This window comes from Thalassophryne amazonica, chromosome 21 (genome assembly GCF_902500255.1).
Source record: "Thalassophryne amazonica chromosome 21, fThaAma1.1, whole genome shotgun sequence".
In the NCBI taxonomy this organism is placed as follows: domain Eukaryota; kingdom Metazoa; phylum Chordata; class Actinopteri; order Batrachoidiformes; family Batrachoididae; genus Thalassophryne; species Thalassophryne amazonica.
Window position 1 is genome coordinate 34,147,237 of NC_047123.1, and position 19,653 is coordinate 34,166,889.

Genomic DNA, 19,653 nt, shown 5'->3' on the forward strand with positions numbered 1-19,653 from the left:
ATTATATGTTCTTTTAATGTAGTGAGTTATCATATGATTACATTTATTATTTTTTATTATGTGAATAAAGTGGAGTGGATGGACTTGCTGCATCTTACAGTGTACATGCTCAGGATTTCCCACAAGGCTTTGCAAAGCCTTGAGAAAAATGTAATGTACTGTAAGTCTGAGTTATGCTGCTTTGTAATCAACTGCACAAATACACATTTGTTTTTCTTTTTAATTTATAGATTTTTTTTTTTAATTGTTATGATTGTTTAGTACATTTTCAAGTTTGCTTTTTTTTTTTCTGTTCAGATTTTGTTGTCTATGTGCAAATATCTGATCTGTAAATTCTGTTACTCGGTTTGGGAGTTTACAAATGGCCTTATTATAGTCATAAATTTGACGTTAACAAAAAAAAAAAATACATTTCAGAAGACATAACGGTACACACAGGAAGCATCCATGCGTTTCCTATTTTTATTGATTAATCACACATTTTCTTTTTCATTGTATAAAATATGCTCTATTTTTAACCTTTCATTTTCCTTTTATATGGTTTTTAATGAACGTACCTTATTTGTATTTTGTGTGTTCATCAATAAGTTATGTAAAAATGCTCATACATATTATTACTAATATTTTTTATTTCATTTTATTTGTTTTTTCAGCGTTGCGCTGACCGTTTTGACTTTGCACCGGAAGAACTTGCTTTTTCGGCCGTTCGCTTCCGGTGTAGATATTGTGCATGAAGTAAAACATCTGTTGGAAATTGGTTTAGACGAACTTTTCGCTCGATTTAACGTTTTAAAATGTCTCGGGGATCAAGTGCAGGGTTCGATCGACACATCACCATCTTTTCTCCTGAAGGAAGACTCTATCAAGTGGGTCAGTACAATCGCATTAACTTACACAGTAGCTGGCTGTGCTAGCTGCATGCTAAATGCTCTGTCATGGTTCGTTTCACTTTAGCTTGTCTCTGATAAAACTGCTCGCCGGCAAAGCCAAAGTAGGATTAATTTTTTTTTTTTAAAGAACGCTGAAACGTTCTCTTTTTGCATGCGACTTTTAGTTTTACGCCTACTTTTTAACGCTGTTCTTAAATCTCAACACCTAGCGTGCTACGTGGCTAGCCAGCAGCTAGCTTCGTTAGTGTTGCTGTCAAGCTGATTCATTGTCTCAGCTAAACATTCTGTAAAACTTATTAAATAACGAACTTTGTGACCATTTTATTATCCTGCCGTCCTTTATTAGATAAGATATTGCAAAAAGAGAGATTTGAACTGTTATACCTCTTTAAAGCAGTGGCAAATGGCTAAAAGTTGGTTTAAATATTTCTAATTTGAGATGAATTCAGTTTTGTGTAATCTTTTCTTGAAGAATGAACTAACTTCAAGTGTGTTAAAAAATTGGTAAATATAGCACTTTTCCATCTGAACATCAAAACCGCTAAACAGTGATGTCTCATTGTAAAGCCCATTCACACAGGCACACACCGATGTCAGGGTGCTGCCATGCAAGGGGCTCACCACACAATGGGAACAGCTGGGGGGTTAAGGACCTTGCCTAAGAGTCCTTACTGATTTTTCAGTCAGGCTGGGGTTTGAGCCGAAGATCCTTTGGTCTCCAGCCCAACGCTAAACTACAAGACCATCCCCACTTTGTAATTATTTGAAATCAAATACACTTGTTTCACACCTGTAAACCAATTTCAAGTATATTTTAACTGGATAAACTTGACTGTTGGTTGGGCAAAATATTTTTTTAAACATCTTCTCCTGTTGGATTCTTAGAAATTTTAATTGTATTTTTATCCTCTGTTTTGAACAAAATTATTTATTTTTAATAACTGGAACTTCACAAATGGTGGAACAGCGGTTTTTTTGTGGAATGACCTGACTTGAAGTATATATGTTCTTCACGGCAGGTGAAGGTGAAGAACCTCTGAATATTTTGCACTTCTAAAACTGACCATCATTTCCAGAAGGGGTGTGTGTGTGTGTATGTGTGTGTGTGTGTGTCTAGATTCATAGCAAGGCTCGAAACTGACACCTCAGCTGCCCAGCAGTCTTTCAGCTGACTGCTTCTTAAAATCCTTCAGGTTTAGATTTTATTTCTCTGAAATGAGTGAAAAGTCTGCAAATTTGAACAAGACTTCAGGATGCACAGAAGCAGACTATGTTCTGAATCCAATTCCCCCAAGTCCAATACATACAAGTCCATGATGGTAAATGTATGGGTGATTCTTAGACTACGGGCACTTATGTCCTTTGATCATACTGTATGAAAAACAGAAAAAAGGGGAAATGTCACACTTTTATACTTATCTTTACAATGAAAGTGTGTTAAGAAATTTGTTCTAGTAGTCTATGATGACTTTTTCACCTTTTTTCAGCATCATTATATGCAAATATTGCCGTTTTGTGCTTGTCCCACACCCAGACTTTTGATCTTCAATGATAAAATGAATGGTAAAGAAACATTTTTTTCTAATGTTTTAAGATATCTCTGAATAAAATATCAGTAAAATAATCAAAACATAATTGGGGTATTCAGTGTCATACAACTGTTGTGATTTTTTTAAACAAAATGTAGTTATCCCACACTATTGCCGTAATTTCCACCACAACACTGTAATGTCCCTTTAAACAGTTTGTATGAAAGATTGTTTGGGTAGTTCCTATGGAGGTAAACAGTGACATCAGAGCACATGTATATAGCACCAAATCACAACAAACAGTTGCCCCAAGGCACTTTATATTGTAAGGCAATGGTGTGGTGGAAATTACATTTGCAAGGCCAATAGTGCCCGTAGTTAAAGAATCACCCGTATACTATATTACATCATTTCATCAGTTTGTTTTCAAATTATGCATTGAAAAACAATTTGACGACCCCCCGCTTCTTGAGGGGCTATGTACTGTATTTTGACTGTAATGGCTTTATTATTTTGAAAAAAAAAAAGCACAAATCATTGCAAGAGCTAATTTAAATTTTTGTCATTTTTGTCATGTTAGTCACATAGTTATCCACTTTTCTCTCATTTCCAGAATATGCTTTTAAGGCCATAAATCAAGGAGGGCTCACATCTGTCGCAGTCAGGGGGAAGGACTGTGCCGTTGTTGTAACACAGAAAAAAGTGCCGGTAAGTCATACACATACATATTGTAAGACCTCAGATGTTGCGTGTCTTCCATGTGGTTCCCCCCAGTTTAATGAATTGTCATTTCTTCAGCATAAAACCATCATCCAGGACACAGTGTTGTCAAATCCAGCCTTGGATACAGCTGTAATGTAAAAACAAAAAACAGCTGTCACTTTTGTGGTGAAACTTTTTCTTCTTTGCAACAGGACAAGCTTCTGGATGCTTCCACAGTGACCCACCTCTTCAGAATAACAGATAATATTGGATGTGTAATGTCTGGAATGACAGGTAAAAAATAATAATAAAAGACCTCTCTTTGAAGTTTTGTGATATAGTTTGTGGAGATACAAAAAATGTTTGGCAGACATTTACACCATTGATGATTATGGTTTATTACCTTTGTTCTAAGATATTCAGGGCAGATTTGAGCGCCCCCCCCCCCCCCCCCCCCCCCATATGTAATTTACAACACTGAACATTTACCTATTCAACTGCATTTTTGTGAAAGAGTCACTTCCAGTTAGAAGGAATTTTCTAAATATTTCTTATTTCGAGATGCTTTATAAACTGCACAATAACTTCAAATGGGAGGAGCACACAGGGGGCACTTAGCTCATTTTGTAAACTCATCGTGAGCTGCAACAGACCTTCTGGTGTGGTAGGAATGAGTTGAGATAATCATTTACATTGTTTCGTGGTTTAGAATTTGCTGGAAGCTTTGTGTTTGACAGCCAGCAAACAAAGCATTTGGATTCAGTGGGTGCTTATGAAATGTCGTAAACTTTATTCTGAGCAGTGACCAAATTTAATTTTATTTATTTATTTATTTTACTTGTATTTTTTATCTTTGGAGGCACCCCCTCCCCTTATTTTAAGGTTCATTTATTCAAGTCAGTCCAGCAAAAAGTAATTTGAGACGTTTGTGCTCTGCAGCCATAATTTTAAAAACAGCTGTTTCTCTGCATACCATTTAAACTTGTAAGACAGCTGCTGAGTGGATGGTTTAGTGGAACGCTTTGTAGCAATTTAAGAACGTTTTTGTCCGTCTGCATCCTGCAGCTGACAGCAGGTCCCAAGTCCAGCGAGCTCGCTACGAGGCAGCCAACTGGCAGTACAAGTACGGCTATGAGATTCCAGTGGACATGCTTTGCAAGAGAATTGCTGATATCTCACAAGTCTACACACAGAATGCTGAGATGCGGCCACTGGGATGCTGTAAGTACTCGTCATGACGTTTTTATTTGCTGTTGGTTATAAATATGTGAATGTCTTATTTCACCTCAAGGTCACACATTTCGTGTCTTAACTGATCTAATTACGATATATAATTTTCACATTTCAAGTGTAGCCTCAGTGCTGAGTTTGGATTTATCTGAAGAAACATTTAGTGCCCTGCAGTAGCACCTGTGGCCATGAATGGCACTGGCAGCTCGGTGGGGTAATTAGTACACCATCAATAAGGATGTGATCACCTTGTTTAGTATGGAATTTCCTTCTAAACAACACAGTTCAGTGCCTGACCTTTGACCCCAGTGATAAAGACAGACCTTCAGCTGAACTGGACAGGGCAGTTATAGAATCTACTTGCATCTGTATGCCAGGTTTGATCCAAAGTGGGTTGAAAATCACATTTCTTGACCCCAGTAACCTTGACCGTTGCCAAAATAAACCCTTTAAGAGCAATTTTAGGGTCAACATATATCCATATGCCAAGTGTTGTAGAAGTCAAGCAAAGGATCTGAGGCATACGCCAAAAACACAGATGTGACCTTTTGTCTGAGTTTGACTGAGTTCGAGTGGAAAAAACTCATAACGTTGACCTTTGTCATTTGACCCAACCTGAGCAGTTTCAAAACCCTCCTGTGCGACGTATCGTCCATGTCAAGTTGAAAATCAAATTTGTTGACTTCAGTGACCTTGATCTTTGCCAAAGGTACTTTTGTAAGGGCAATCCCTTACAAAAGCTACACCTACATACTTGGTGTAAGTGTGGTAGAAATCAGCTGAAGGACCTCGGAGGAGTAATCGAACGAACAAACAAACATTGCTGTAGTTATGCTGTAATTATAATACGATTGTGGTCATTATTGAGCTCTTCTTGAGTTGTGATGAACTCAGATGTTTCTGTGTCCTCTCCGTTACGTGCAGGTATGATAGTGATCGGCATTGATGAGGAGTACGGCCCACAGGTGTACAAATGTGACCCAGCAGGGTACTACTGCGGCTTCAAGGCCACCGCCGCCGGAGTCAAGCAGACAGAAGCCACCAGCTTTCTGGAAAAGAAAGTGAAAAAGAAACTAGACTGGACCTTTGAACAAACTGTTGAGGTATGAAAATGTCACGGAGTATGAATCTGAAACTAACCTCTGAACTGTGGTGAATTCCAGCTCCGTGCTAATTTTATAGCCATTACCAGAGACGACTGTATATGTGAAAGTTGTAACGCTGCAGATTGAAGCGACAGTGCCAGTGCTATATGCAGACTGGAGGAAGATTACATTTGGGGGTGTGAGGGTTGTTTTGTCCTGTTTAATTACAGTAACTAGCACTAGCTTGCTTACCCACAGCAGGTGGACTCTTGCGCTCAGTTAGCTTGACAGTAGCCGCAATCGGTGTTAGACCATCTAATTAATCCTGATTGGAGTTCTGCATGTTCTCTTTAGTTTCTGTAGAGATAAATATGTCTCTTCAGAAACATTTACTGATATCTCCTAACAGGAAGACTGAGAATCTTCATCCATGTATTTGTGAAGAAATTACTTTGAATTTTAGGCTGCTGCAAATTATGTCTGCTGTAATTTCCAGTGGAAGTTGCCTGATGTTGAGCCCTGGATGCTTTGAGGGCAACTGGATTGGGAGAACAGGAGGTTTTGTGGTTGCCGGATCTTTTGCGGTTGCTGGGATGTGGAGCGCCGGGTGTTTACAGATCGTAGGGATGTGGAGCAGTTGTTAAGATGTAATTAAGTGAAGCTGTGAACCAGCGTCTGCTCTTTCTGTGTATTAGTTTTGGGTTTATAAACCTTTTGTCTGTCTGATGATGAACAAGATGTTTTTTTTTTTTTTTAACAAGAAATGTTTTGTCCTCAGACGGCGATCTCATGTTTGTCTACTGTCCTCTCCATTGACTTCAAGCCCTCAGAGCTGGAAGTGGGTGTTGTCACAACACAGGACCCCAAATTCAGGTAAGAGAGCAGAAACACATTTTAACAGGAATGATGGTGGGCAGCGGAGAAGAGCTCTGATTAATTGATTAAATCTTTCTTTTTTTTTTTTTTTAAACTTACCACATCACAGTGGTTTTATGCAACTTGTTTGTATTGCTTCATAAAGGAGTTCAAAAGGAAATAAATTATTTCATACCTGGCATCAACTGACAAACTCTCATTCTGACCCCTCTTTTCTTTATTAAATCTCTGAGGGCTTTTTATCGCTTCTCAGTATTTTAAAACATGAGAATCCTCCACTAATCCGAGACTATCTGACTTTAACTACAGTTATGGCGTCTGACCTGAGAGACCCGTGTCACATACGCCAGTGGTGGATAAAGCACATTTTTTATTGTTTTATTTACAGTAATATTTTGGGAAATGGTGTTACGTGACATGATCTCAAATGGCCACACTCTCGGTGATGATGCAGTAGACTACTAGTGGTATTGGCCAGTTCTCTCCCGTGACATCATCTGTGAGATGAAATCAGAGTTTGACGACCTGGATCGATTCCAGGTCTGTACCTCAGGTGACTTGTCTGTGTCCTGTTTCAAAAAAGTAACAAAGTTTTGCAACATTGACTATGAATGACATCATCACAGTAAGCACATGATTTTAAATGTGATTAAACAAATTGCAACTCTTCAGACAGAATCTTGAGGCTGTGGAAACTTTAACTTCTCAAAGTAATATTATTCCATCTTTTAATTTTTTTTTTATTCTTCATCTGTGTGAGGAAATCTGAGAGGATTATATTGTGATTTGAGCTGCACTGTGACCTTGAAACCATAATTCATTCCGAGTATCCGGGGATAAAAACTGGCCTGATGGTCCAGTTCCTGAATGCACTACACGCGTCCCTCGTGTTAATCACCACAATTGTGGTCGGACACACGTCTCCTGCAAAGTTGGATATTTGCTAGATTTTGAAGTTCATCAGCTGAAGTACAGTGCTCGTATTCCGCCTCACCCACCTGAACAAAGCATCTGTGGGCGATTTAGTCCAAAAAAACTACTGCAACAATGCAGTTTATTGAATGTCAGTGTGTCAACGAAACACAATCTGCAGCTCTTCAGAAAGCAGGAAAGTCTGTGAGGTTTTTGTGTGCATTCACTTCATACTGCAGTCAAACATTTAGGAAGCTGCTGGTGTATCTTTAAGGACAGATGTTTAAATCCTGTGTGTCTGCAGGATTCTGGCGGAGACTGAAGTGGATGCCCACCTGATGTCTCTGGCGGAGCGGGACTGAGCGAGCAGCGGCGTCTGTGGTTCCATCACCTGAGAGCGAGATGGAAGAAGCTGGTGTTATCTTTGTTTGCTGTATATTTACCCCACTGTTTGATTCAACAATTAAAAAAAAAAAAAAGTTTTTGGAGAAAAAGGTGGCTTTTTTTTTCTTATTTATTCTTTTCACACAGATTTTACTCTGTCAAATCTACATGTGGTAAAGGTGGACTTTGATTTCCTGTAGCTCACGTGTGTCAGATTTAACAGCAGGGGAAAATGTTTAACCGGAGCCACGCACAGCGCTGTCGCTCCGTTTCCTGTTGTGACAGGTGCGTGCATTTTTAGAGCTTACCTCAGAAACTACAACAACCAGTGGTTTCTTTGAGGCAGAAAGGGTTTCCTGTGATGCGGATGCTTCATTTAGCTAATGTGGAATCATTTTTTTCCTCCTAATTGAGGGGGGGAATGGTGGTTACATATTTTAGTCAGTGACCCCAAACAGCTTGGTGTTGACTTTTGCCACAGTCGGGCTTTTTAGACTAAACTCTTACGTGCTTCTTGTGATTCACAATTAAGTCAGACTCATCTAATTTCCATAAAGTTTTTTTTTTTTTTTTCTAGTCAAAACCAGGTCACCTGAGTAAGAGGAAGATTTGGAGAATTCCCACAGAGTTCCATGTTGGTCTATAAGCCGGTTAATGTTTACAGCCTGTTGGGTAATTACAGTGTAGCTGGAACATGAGCTCTCACAGGCTTCCTTGGCAACAATGGTTAACTTCTGGTTATTTAAGACAGGGAAGCACAGCAGTTCTTTCAAACTGCTCATAAGCTGAAATTCCCGACATTTCTATAGGGTCAGCTGATGGAGAAGTGCTGTACTTTCCAGGTCATTGTGACACAACACTTAAGCTCAGCTTCCTGCAGAATCCAGAATTCCTGTGTTAAGAATGTTTCCTTACAAACTTTCCAGCACAAGCACTTTGGTAGCTGTTAAATCAGGAGGCGGCACAGCCTAGAGTGGAATCTTTGGTGTACCATGTTCCTCTTGTGCAGTTCAGGGACTTTCGGTACAGTGACTCAGACCTGGTGACCTCGCCCCAGCAAGGAAATCCCAGATTGTTCCGAGGGTGATAATACGTCCTCGTACTTAGAAATGACTATGTGAAACAATCAAGACTTTAAAAATAGTTTGTTGGTGGAAGCAGAGAGAGAGAGACACAGAATGGGTTTTATATTTAGATTTCTCTTTATTCCCCAAATGTCTTTTCTTAATAGTGTTTAAATTCACACAGCATATTTACAGGTACAAAAATCTCTTTATTTACATTATCTTACATGATTTATATATACACAGCAGTATATAGTTTATATGGAGGAGGGCTGCAGAGGTGTTGCCGTGTTGTGGTTCTGGATCTCTTGGGTGGCATTTCCCCCCCCCAAAAAAAAAATCACAAGTTCAGTGACCCTGACTTGGCGCCATCTTCATTCCTGAATGAGATCTCAGGACCAGCTCCACACTTCCGGGCGGCACCTGTGAACTTCCTGAACTGGAGGTGCACCACTTGGCCCTGCTGGGAATCCCAGTAGCAGCTTCACTGTTCATTTACGCCACCAGTAGAGGGGATTTTCTTCTTACTTCCCGAACTTTATGTCGTCATACATCTGCGAAAAAATGAGACACTTAATCCTGATTCTTGACTGTATGAGCCATCGCTCGTCACCACAGAAAATGGGATTCTGTTAATCAGACTGACCTCATCATCAGAGATGCTCTGGTCTTCCATGTCGCAGTCATCTGAATCGCTTTCAGGAAGCGCCCTCATTTCCTGCGCCGTCCTCTCATATAGCTGTGAGCGGATCTCTTCGTTATGGCGCCCGTAGGTTAGGTGATATGGCGTGAAGCCACCGTACGTCAGGCTGTTGACGTCAGCACCCAGGTCCAGTAGACGACGGACCAGTGTTGGGTTCTGGAGGTCCACAGCGAGGTGGAGTGCTGTCCGTCCACTGCACTGTTCCTGTGGAATAACACAGGGATAGAGTTAGATTGGGCACGGTTTTGTTTTTTTTGTATTTTCTCCTTAAATAATCACGTAAAATGACTTCTTGACATGGGTTTAAATGCCTACCTGTGCATTTATGTTTGCACCAAGCTGAACCATGTTTTCCACCAATGAGATGTAGCCATTAATGCATGCCAGGTGGAGACAGTTATGTCCTGAGGAGACAAAAGAGTCAGCAATGATCAGTTAAGCAAACTCGGGATAGATACTTCCAAAGTGTGGTTGTGGACTTTTAAGGATCTGATCCTCACCACTGTAGTTGGGGAAGGCAATGACGGAAGCGAGATGATGCTGGCAGTTCTGCGTGATGACGCTGAAGCAAGCGAGTGAGCCTCTTTTGCAGGCGATGTGGAGAGCCGTGTTTCCACTGTTATCGGCCAGCTGCGGGTCACATCCGGCCTTCAGGAGCTTCTCCACCAGCTGGGGCTGCTCTGTGATCACTGCGAGGTGGAGTGCAGTCTGGAGAGTGAAGGAAACAAGCGGTGAGTGAATATGAAGGTGCTGTGTGTTTCAAAGTGGGTTTTTTTTTTTTTTTTTTTCCTCAGCTTGATTTGGGCGTTACCTGTCTCTGGTGGTTCTGAATGTTTAGGAAGGGGTGTTTGTGAGAGAGTCGGATCATCTGGAGGGCATGTTCGTGAGCTTCATGAATGATGGCCAAGTGGAGAAGCCTGTTGTGGAAGAACAGAGAAAAGATAGAAGGGTATGTTACAATAATTTTTAATTTCACATAAAAGGAAGCATTTTCAGCCAGATGAGAAAGAACAAAGCCTGAGCAGTGGAGTGTTTCGCAAGAATGGAGTTTTGTCGGGTTATTTCCACCAGTTGTGGCTTGACACATCTGATGCTTTATCAGTTACTGGCAGTGCGCCAGGGACTTTCCTGAACGCGCAGGGCTTTAGCGCCGCCCAGACTGCGCTCTCAGCCAAAGTACACACACACACTGTGCACGCGCCGCGCACACACGCACACATACTGTGAAAGAAACTTGTTTGTGTGCAACTCAGACCTTTTTCCACACTTTTTTCCGTGCGTAATTGTGCAAGTTTATTAAAACGTTTTTTCCCCGTGCGTAATTACGCACGTCGATCTTTACTCGTGTGCAGTTTTATACTTTGTTCCATACACTGTTTGCATAAACACTTAAAAGACTTATTCGTGTGCTACTCCAGTCTTTTCGTGCGTAATTGCGCATACCGCTGCTTTCTTGTGCGTAATCGCGCAGTTTCCACCGACTCACTGCAGACTTTGCGCTTTCACTGCTGTAGGGGGAAAAAAAAAAATCGCACTTACGTGTCGCCATCTTCCGTCACGGCGCTCCTCCAGGGCTCGTACTCCTTTGGAAACTCCTCTTTCGTAGTCACAGTCATGTCTTCGAAGTCGTTCACCAGATCGTCGTCTTTTAGCGAATCCAAGCCGCTGTCAAAGCGGTCTTCCATGCATGGGAGCATTTTTCCCTGTTTTGGCTCCATGTTGCCCGGTTTGTAATCCATCTGGTTGCGTTTCGACACTCCGTGTGCGTCCATGGTGTGTGTGTATGCGTCCGAGGCTGAGTTCAGAATGCTGCTGTGAGAGGAGGCGCCTTGAATTTTGTGCGCTCGCTGGGCGGAGCTTCGTTGGGGATTTCCAATTGTTATCTTTGAAAAAGAAGGGAAATCACATCGAGCTGTGCTTTTGTGAGAGGAAAAAAAATCCCCCCAAAGAGACTCAGAGTGAAAACTTGTAGTTTCCTATTAGACACCTATTTTCACCTGTAATGTAGGTTACAGGGACCATGGCATTTATTTGTCAATGAGACATGATTGGCATGAATGAAGGGCAGTCATTGTGAAGAATTCCCTTCTGCGTGGGGGAATTATCTGCTTCAAGTGGCTAACCAAGTACATTTTTGTGCTCTGAAACTTTTGCCCCAATTAGACAAATCTGTGGTAAAAATGGTTCTTTTTACAGAGATGAGTCTTTCGGCTCTGTCCGCTTAAAAGATTTATTAATTTGACTCTTCCTTCATTCACGTTTCTGGGTTATCTGTAATCTGCAAAATTTATCTCATTCACAGAATTGCAGTTTGTTCTTGACATTATTCTCTGTTCTCTTACTGACTTCCAGAAGCTTCTCTGCAGTAAACGGAGATGACAAATCTTTGCCAGAAGAGACTCAGATTTATTCATTCATGAGATAAATTTGTTGTGCTTCATTGGGTTTCAAACAAAATATCGCAAGAGGTCAAATCTTACATTGAAGAGGAATTACTGAAATTTGTGGTTGCCATAGAGACAAGACTATATTCCTGCAAAGTTTGTTAAAACCTCCTGTCGAAAAATGCTTCAAATCAAGAGACATACAAGGACCGATTGAGAAGATTTGAGCCCCACCCAGATAAAGTATTTTGTGGTTCTCTGTATTTTGCATTCTGAGAAACCAGCATTTAAGTTTTGACACACTGGGCTTAGAATTTACATGCATCACAGAACCAGATTGCAATATCCAAAATCAGCATGGAACAAAACTCTCTCTGCTCTGGCAGATACATTTTGGTGAATTTCTTCATCTTTATGATCCATTTTTCATTGATTTTTACTGCCAGTTTTTCCAGAAAACCCAAGCAGGCTCTCCGATGAAGTGTGCCACTATTTTTACAGTCTGACTTTGAAGTACTGCTGCATGACTGCATTCTGCTCTAAAATTCAAGCTTATTGAATATTTTTCAAAGTTTGTATTCCTCCCATGTGTGTCAGTCAGGCTTCAGCTACGTCGCTCATAGAGCTTGGTGGATCATCTTACTGTACGTGCAGCAGAGTGGTGAAGGCTGAAAAAATGTTTTGGCTAAGTTCCTGCAATTCTGACTAAAAACATATGAGTACATGTACTGCATCGCGTTACTGTCTTTTTAAATATACTGTTTATATTTGTAGTCCAACTTTAGATGCACTTTCTCAGTTACACCGTCAAGACAGACGGCGTTGATGGCTGCCAAATGTGTGGTTATCAGTCTGAGGTATGAATGTGTTTATTTTTAAATGCCACATGCATGGTCGCGCACTTCAGGATCAAACATGTTTTCTCACACTACTGTTGGAGTACAATGTGGGTACATTGGGGGGGGGGGATGTTCTAAAGTTTCCTCATGATACCTCCCTTGTGAAAGCAGCCCTGCATGTTCCACAATGGGATATTCCATACTTACCCACAAAGCATTGCAAAGGCCTAACATGCCATTAAAGGTTGTGGAATCCTGAATAAAGCAACCAGGAAGCAACCGTGTGAAGTACATGCAGAAAATGTACAGTTGTAATGAGACTTTTGTCAGAAACTTTGGATATTGTCCTTCCTTCTGGGTGGGTTCAGTGATTTTTGGATTGTTGAAGTTTCCTGTGTGGTCTTTTAGCATTTGGGAATCTTTCAACTAAGGAAACTCCTCAATTAGCAAGGTGACAAAGTGCATGACTGTCCCTACCTGTTTGACATTTGACGTAAAGAAAAACCCAGGATCACCTCTGTTTGCACGACAAAAGGTAGCAGGCTTGGTAGGAACATAGCAACTGCTTCCAAGGGCGATAACACTGTCACACCTCTGTGGCGTGAGATGACACACTGTGGGAACACACCCAGCAGGAGTGTTGGATCTGTGCACCACACACAACCTGCACCAGCTCATGAATTCCACACATACTTTCAGCGCCTCCAAGTATCATAATGAGCCGTCTGGGGACAAAATGTCCTCGCAGAGACGGCCTGGTTTCCTCCCCTCTGCTGCGCAGATAACATTTCTGTGTGTAAAGATAACCAGACATTCAGATGTGACAAAGAAATAGTGGGACTTCCACTTTTTACATCCTTGAGAAATTTGTGTAAAACTCTGCAAGCGCTCAGGCCTCCACTTGTCTTGTGTTTTGCTGATGGTTGCCATGGGCAGCAACCACTGGGAAAGCACAGACGCCATTTTCAGCGTCACTGAGCGACATTGCCCTCTGTCTGCATATTTGTAAAGCACCAGGTACATGAGTCACTGCACAGCCCTCATGGGGTTTATCACAACCTGTACTCACAAACTATTCCAAACAGGCTCTTCTGCTCTCCGGCTTTCCTTTCAAAATGATGTATTTATTTAGAGGAGTTAAAATTCCATATGCCACTGAACTTTAAAGAAGCTCAAATGCATAAATCAGGTATGTATGTACAAATCTTAAACATTAAAAAATATATAAAATATACAGTACTGTGCAAAAGCTTTAGGCATCCCAGAATTATAAGAAAAGTGGCATTTGATGCCCTCCACCCTCCTTTTTATTGGCATGTCAACACGAAATTGGTATTTTTCTTCCTTTTTTTTTTTTTTTTGTTGCACAATAATTTCTTTGTAAGTGTACTGACCAGTAGAATAGCACACAAACACAGTTGCAAATAATCTTGCATTACTTACATTATTGTAAAACACAATTACTCATACATTAAGTTGCATTATCCTTAAAATAGTTTTAAGGTCCCATGACTTATACTCTAGTGTGAGTTATATACCATAAAAAATCACATGAAATTCATCACACATTTCATTTATTAATGAATATGTTTCAGGTTTTAATACTTTTTAATGATTTTATGATGCATTAAATGTGCCTAAAACTTTTGCACAGCACTGTGTATATTTATATATCCCCCAGTGTGCCATTAAGTGCCTTGCATGACAGCACCCTGACATTAGCGTGTGAATTTGTGCGACTGGGTGAATGTGAGGCATCACTGTAAAGCGTTTGGAGCACACAAACACATTTGCAAATAATCTTGCATTACTTCAATTACTGTAAAACACAATTACTCGTACATTAAGTCGCATTATCTTTAAAATAGTTTTAAGGGCCTATGACTTATACTCTAGTGTAAGTTATATACCATAAAAATCACATGAAATTCATCACACATTTCATTTATTAATAAATATTTATCAGGTTTTAATACTTTTTCATGCTTTTATGATGCATTAAATGTGCCTAAAACTTTTGCACAGCACTGTGTATATTTACATATCCCCCAGTGTGCAGTTGAGTGCCTTGCATGACAGCACGTGTGAATTTGTGCGACTATGGTGAATATAAGGCATCACTGTAAAGCGTTTGGAGCTTCTGAATCAGGTGGAAAAGCTCTATATAAATGCAGTCCATTTACCATTTAGTTCTACATCTCTTTAGGCACTGAAATGACTTTGTGTCAAATGAGCAGTTACTGAGGGAGACTCAGATGACGAGTATCACTTTCATGGTGTGGGAACATCAGCTATAACAGTTTGGCCATGCGGTGCATTTCTCTGAGCATGATCCCGTGTTTGTTTGTGTGAGGACCTCACTGGTTGGAGAAGGTCATGGGGACGTCCATGTGTCACCTGGCTGGGCCAGGTTAGTTTAGAGATGGACGGGTTATCTACCACCCAGAACCCAAGGCAACACCACTGTGTTTTGCATGCATTGACTAGTGGTGCCGACACCTGACCTGATTTCAAACACAAGTCAGTGCAAGATTTTAAAGATGTTTATGGTGCTTGCAGCGTTCATCTGAAACAGACAAAATGTGCAGGACAGCACAACAAAAAATGCAAAGAATTCTCTACTTATGGGAATAGAAAAGTTTGTTGAGCTTTCTTTTTACAGTGAACTTTACTGGATTGGATATTATTGAGTGGAATTTGGTCAACAACATAAATAAATACATTTTATTTTTTTAAATCTGCAAACCCTGTATCATAACTTTGTCTTCAGCACCACGACCACTGCTGACACATGACTGGTTAAGGGAAACTGTTAATTTCAAACTGCTCATAATGGTGTGCAGAGAAATATCAGAAAATTTGTCAAACACACCAGGAAATGTTTTAAGAGAGGTACAGCATTTGTTAAGTGGAGGCAAAATTAGTAACAAATTAGAATGTGGGTTCTGTGTGTTTGCTTAGCTGGGATATTCCCAGCTGGAGACAAGATACAGATATAATAATACAATATAGATTTACTTGAACATACATTAAACAGCTCTAGATTACCTCCCTGGATTCGATTTATTAACTATCCTTAGACAGTTGGCGGTAAAGGCCCGGCGTGTAAGACTGTAGCTTGCTTGCGTGTGTGTGAGCCGCGTGTGCTTTTGCCTAATTTTTGTTCTGGTTTGCAGTTATTTAATGTTCAGTCAGGCTGTCTTGAAGTAAATAATTGTTGGCGGAGGTTGGCATGTGTGCTAAGAAAAAAGTTGCAACTTCTTGCATTTTTGTGACTTTAACCAAACACAGAGAGCTCACATGATAACCCACTGGCACTCACATTCAATTATGCAACCAAAGCATAGATATAATCGAAAGCTTATGACAGCATTTTGAAAACATCTTGGCTGGACAAAGAAGGCATTCAGCTGATTTCCATCTGAGCCAAGCAGGTTATCTGACCTGAAGGTCCTTTATGTTCTTGACCAAATTTAATGATCTCATTCAGTAAATGTTGCGTCAGCTCTGGGTGTATGCACCAGTGTTGTGCGTTGTGGCAACCACTGCACTAAGAAACCACCATAGGACCTGACTGGCAACTACCCAGACAGATGACTTGGCCAACCCCTGGAAGTAGCCATCTGGCTGTTTTATCCATGGGATACTTGGGCATCTTAGTCTTTTCTAGATGATGGAGTCCTCAACACTGAGGCACTGTGGATTGTGTAAAGGTCATTGTGCCGTAGCAGCTGCTCCCTCACCTAGCACGTTGTAGGCCTCATTTTCTTTTCCCAAAGTTACTGCACAGGCAGCACAGTGGTTTATTGGTTTGCACTGTTGCCTCACAGCAAGAAGGTCATGGGATCGCTTCCCTCCTGTGGCCTTTCTGTGTGGAATTTGTGTGTTCTCCCCGTGTTTGCATGGGTTCCCTCTGGGTGCTCCGGCTTCCTCCCACATCTAAAGACATGCAGTTTAGGTGAACTGGAAACTTTAAATTGACAGCAGCCTGTAGTTTGAGTAAGCGGGTAAAGAAAATGAATGAAAATTACTGCACATTTGACATAAAGTCGGTGTGCCAAAGCGTCTCTAAAAGAGTCTTCATATAAAAGACATCCAGTTATTTTGTTGGTTGACTGGTTAGAGTCTCAAGTCTCACAACTGGAAGCAACAGTACCCCGCAGACTTGGACCTTCATTGTGCTGCAGATAGTGGAATTTTCAAAACCTCAGTCCAGAAACCTTATGACTTCATGAGGTTTAACCAGGCATCTCTCAACCTCATAGGCTGAGATCACAAACGCATGAATGTCACTGGAGAAGAAATGTGAATCTATCAACAGGTTTGACATTTTCAACATATACAGATGTACAACTGATGCAAATCAGTCCAAGAATTCACTCAGCTTCTCAAGTGGTGTAGTCATGACATCTGTTTCACAGCATAGTCTCCAAAGTCAAGGTACACCCAGTCCATGCAAGCATTGAACAGAGTCCCAGCCAGGACACCTCCCTGACAATGACCAGAAGTCCACTCTGTACCTGTTCATAGGCCGGCTGTGATGCCCTGCACCTTATCGGGGATCTTTCAAATTTTGAGAATGCCCCAAAAACCAGCCCAGTCAATTGACTCAAGCATTTTGCAAGAGTCAACTTTGGCCACAGAGAATCTCTGCTATTATTCACACTCGCATTCACTGAGTCCTCACAGAGGTAGGATGCGGTTGATGGTTGACTCCTGCTCTGGTTACTGAGTAGCGAGCCTACGGTGCTGAATCCTGCTCAGAATGAACCTTGCACAGCACAGAGAGCTCCGTGATTGCTGTCATCCAGGTCATCACTCCTTCCAACCAGAGAAGGAAACCCCTCATCCTGCAGGAGGAGCGGTAGGTTTAGATCAGGGGGTCACCAACTCTGCTTCTGGAGATCACCTGTGCTGAATATTTTCCAACTCTCCTGACTCCACTCACTGCTAATTAAATAAGTCTGCTGTGCTCAGCCAACCAAGAGCAAAACTAATCAGCTATGGGTTCAGCAGGTACACGTGGAAACATTTTCTTTTGGATACACAGGATGATTTATGCTACAAACCCTCCTGCTGGAGATCACCTCTGCCCTATATAGTTTTAATGTGTAGCTGCTGCAACCACAGCTGATGAGTCAAGTCTGGTATTTCCTTGCTCTTGGCCGTCTGAGCAGATTTGACTTATGGTTTATTAGCAGTGAGTGGAGCTGGTAGACTCAGAAAACATGCAGGACAGATTGTCTCCAGAGGAACGTAGTGCTTTGATTCATCTCAAACACACTTGATGATCATGTGATATTTCATTGATTTCCAATAAAATGATAAGCTGATGAAGCAGGTCAGTACCTGATGGAATGATGCAAACCTTTATGACATCACTTCTTCTCATTGGTTCAAAGGAAGCATTGAGTGAATAACTGCATCTGTGACACAAGCTAGTGAGTGAAACTTTGAAACTGAGGTGAAAATGCTGAGGTACTCAGAGACGCCGTGCTTTCGTGGTGAATGTGCATATACATATATTTCAGGGAAGCGTGGGTGTTTTTCGGAGAAGGGGTAATACCTTAATTTCCTTCCCTGGGTTTCTCACACACACTCAGAAATCCTACATGATGTTTGTAATATGATGAGTGGTTCCTCTGTACTACTGTAGCAGAGGACCTCTCAGTGTCATCAAGTCACATTTGTTTCACTGTTTTTGCTCCATATATATATATAATATATATATATCCCTCTCACCCCTGGGGAGGATGGTATGTGTGTTCTTCAAGGTCCTCTACCAGAAGTTTTATCAGTATCTTAGCTATTCCTAGGACTGCACTCTTCTGGACAGGGACCTCTGATGTTGTGCCTGGAATCTCCTGGAGCCACTCTTCCAATTTGGGGGTTACAGCTCCTTAGTGCTCCGATTACCACTAGGACCACTTTGGACTTTACCTTCCCTATCTGCTCCAGTTGCTCCTTCAGCCTTTGGTACTTCTCTGTTTTCTCATGCTCCTTTCTGATTACAGCAGAATTTCTAAACTTCTGAATGTTCCAGTGAGCACTGTTGGAACCATAATCTGAAAGTAGACAGAACATCGTTTCATCATAAACTGGCCACAAGATGTTCCTCACAAGATTTCTGACAGAGGAGTTATTAGAAGAATTATCAGAAGAGATGTCCAAAAGCCAAGGACTATGCACTTCAGAAAGATCTGGAATTAGCAGGTATAATTGTTTCAAAGAAAACAATAAGTAGTGCACTCAACCGGCGTGGTCTGTATGCACGCGCTCACCATGCAAGACTCCATTACTGAAGAAAAAGCATGTTGAGTCTCGTTTAAAGTTTGCTGCACAACATTTAGACAAACCTGTGGAACATTGGGAGAATATAATCTGGTCAGATGAGACTGGGGCTGTTTTTCATCGTACGACACTGGCAAACTTTGTATAACTGAAGGAAGGATGAATGGAAAAATGTTCTTAATAAAAAAATCTGCCAGGACGATGAAGATGAAATGAGGGTGGACATTTCAGCAAGACAATGATCTCAATCCGAGAATGACAATAAAGCTGCTATAATGAAACAGCCAATCATCTGACTTGAATCCAATAGAAAGTCTATGGAAAGAACTGAAGATCAGAGTTCATAGAAGAGATCCACAGAACCTTCACAATTTGAAGACTGTTTGTGTGGAAGAATGGGACCAAAATCACACCTGAGCAATGCGTGAGACTAGTTTCTCCACACAGGAGGCATCTTAAAGCTTCATTACCAACAAAGGCTTTTGTATGAACTATTAAATACATTTCAGTAACCGTGTTCAATAAATAAGTAAACTTGCTGGAAAGGCTTGGATGCTGTAAGAGAAATAACCAATAAAATTGAATATAATTAATAAAAACTTAACTTATTTATTTTGGTTCATGGCCTCATTTTGATGTCGAGTTTGGTTGGGAGACGTATTAGAATCAGTATGAGCAGAAAAAGACAAAAAGAGTCATCAAGCAGCCTGTGGATGCAAGCGCGGGGTCATGGATCAACATTATATTACAGTGACTGTCATGTG

The 19,653-nt window shown here is 41.0% G+C and overlaps 2 protein-coding genes across 2 annotated transcripts; one reads left to right on the forward strand and one right to left on the reverse strand.

Moving 5' to 3' along the window:
* The first annotated feature begins 698 nt into the window (after positions 1 to 698).
* LOC117503281 (proteasome subunit alpha type-6) lies at positions 699 to 7,718 on the forward strand. The gene is made up of 7 exons (XM_034162496.1): positions 699 to 870; positions 3,033 to 3,127; positions 3,334 to 3,415; positions 4,187 to 4,342; positions 5,276 to 5,454; positions 6,215 to 6,309; positions 7,529 to 7,718. Exons 1-7 carry the CDS (start codon positions 795 to 797, stop codon positions 7,584 to 7,586), a joined length of 741 nt encoding a protein of 246 aa, XP_034018387.1. The 5' UTR covers positions 699 to 794; the 3' UTR covers positions 7,587 to 7,718.
* Positions 7,719 to 8,791: 1,073 nt separating this feature from the next.
* On the reverse strand, positions 8,792 to 11,199 carry LOC117503141 (NF-kappa-B inhibitor alpha-like). The gene is made up of 6 exons (XM_034162317.1): positions 10,915 to 11,199; positions 10,187 to 10,292; positions 9,876 to 10,083; positions 9,691 to 9,779; positions 9,319 to 9,579; positions 8,792 to 9,226 (listed from the first exon to the last, which is right to left on the reverse strand). The coding sequence occupies exons 1-6, from the start codon at positions 11,145 to 11,147 to the stop codon at positions 9,197 to 9,199; spliced, it is 927 nt and encodes a 308-aa protein (XP_034018208.1). The 5' UTR covers positions 11,148 to 11,199; the 3' UTR covers positions 8,792 to 9,196.
* Between the last annotated feature and the right edge of the window lie 8,454 nt (positions 11,200 to 19,653).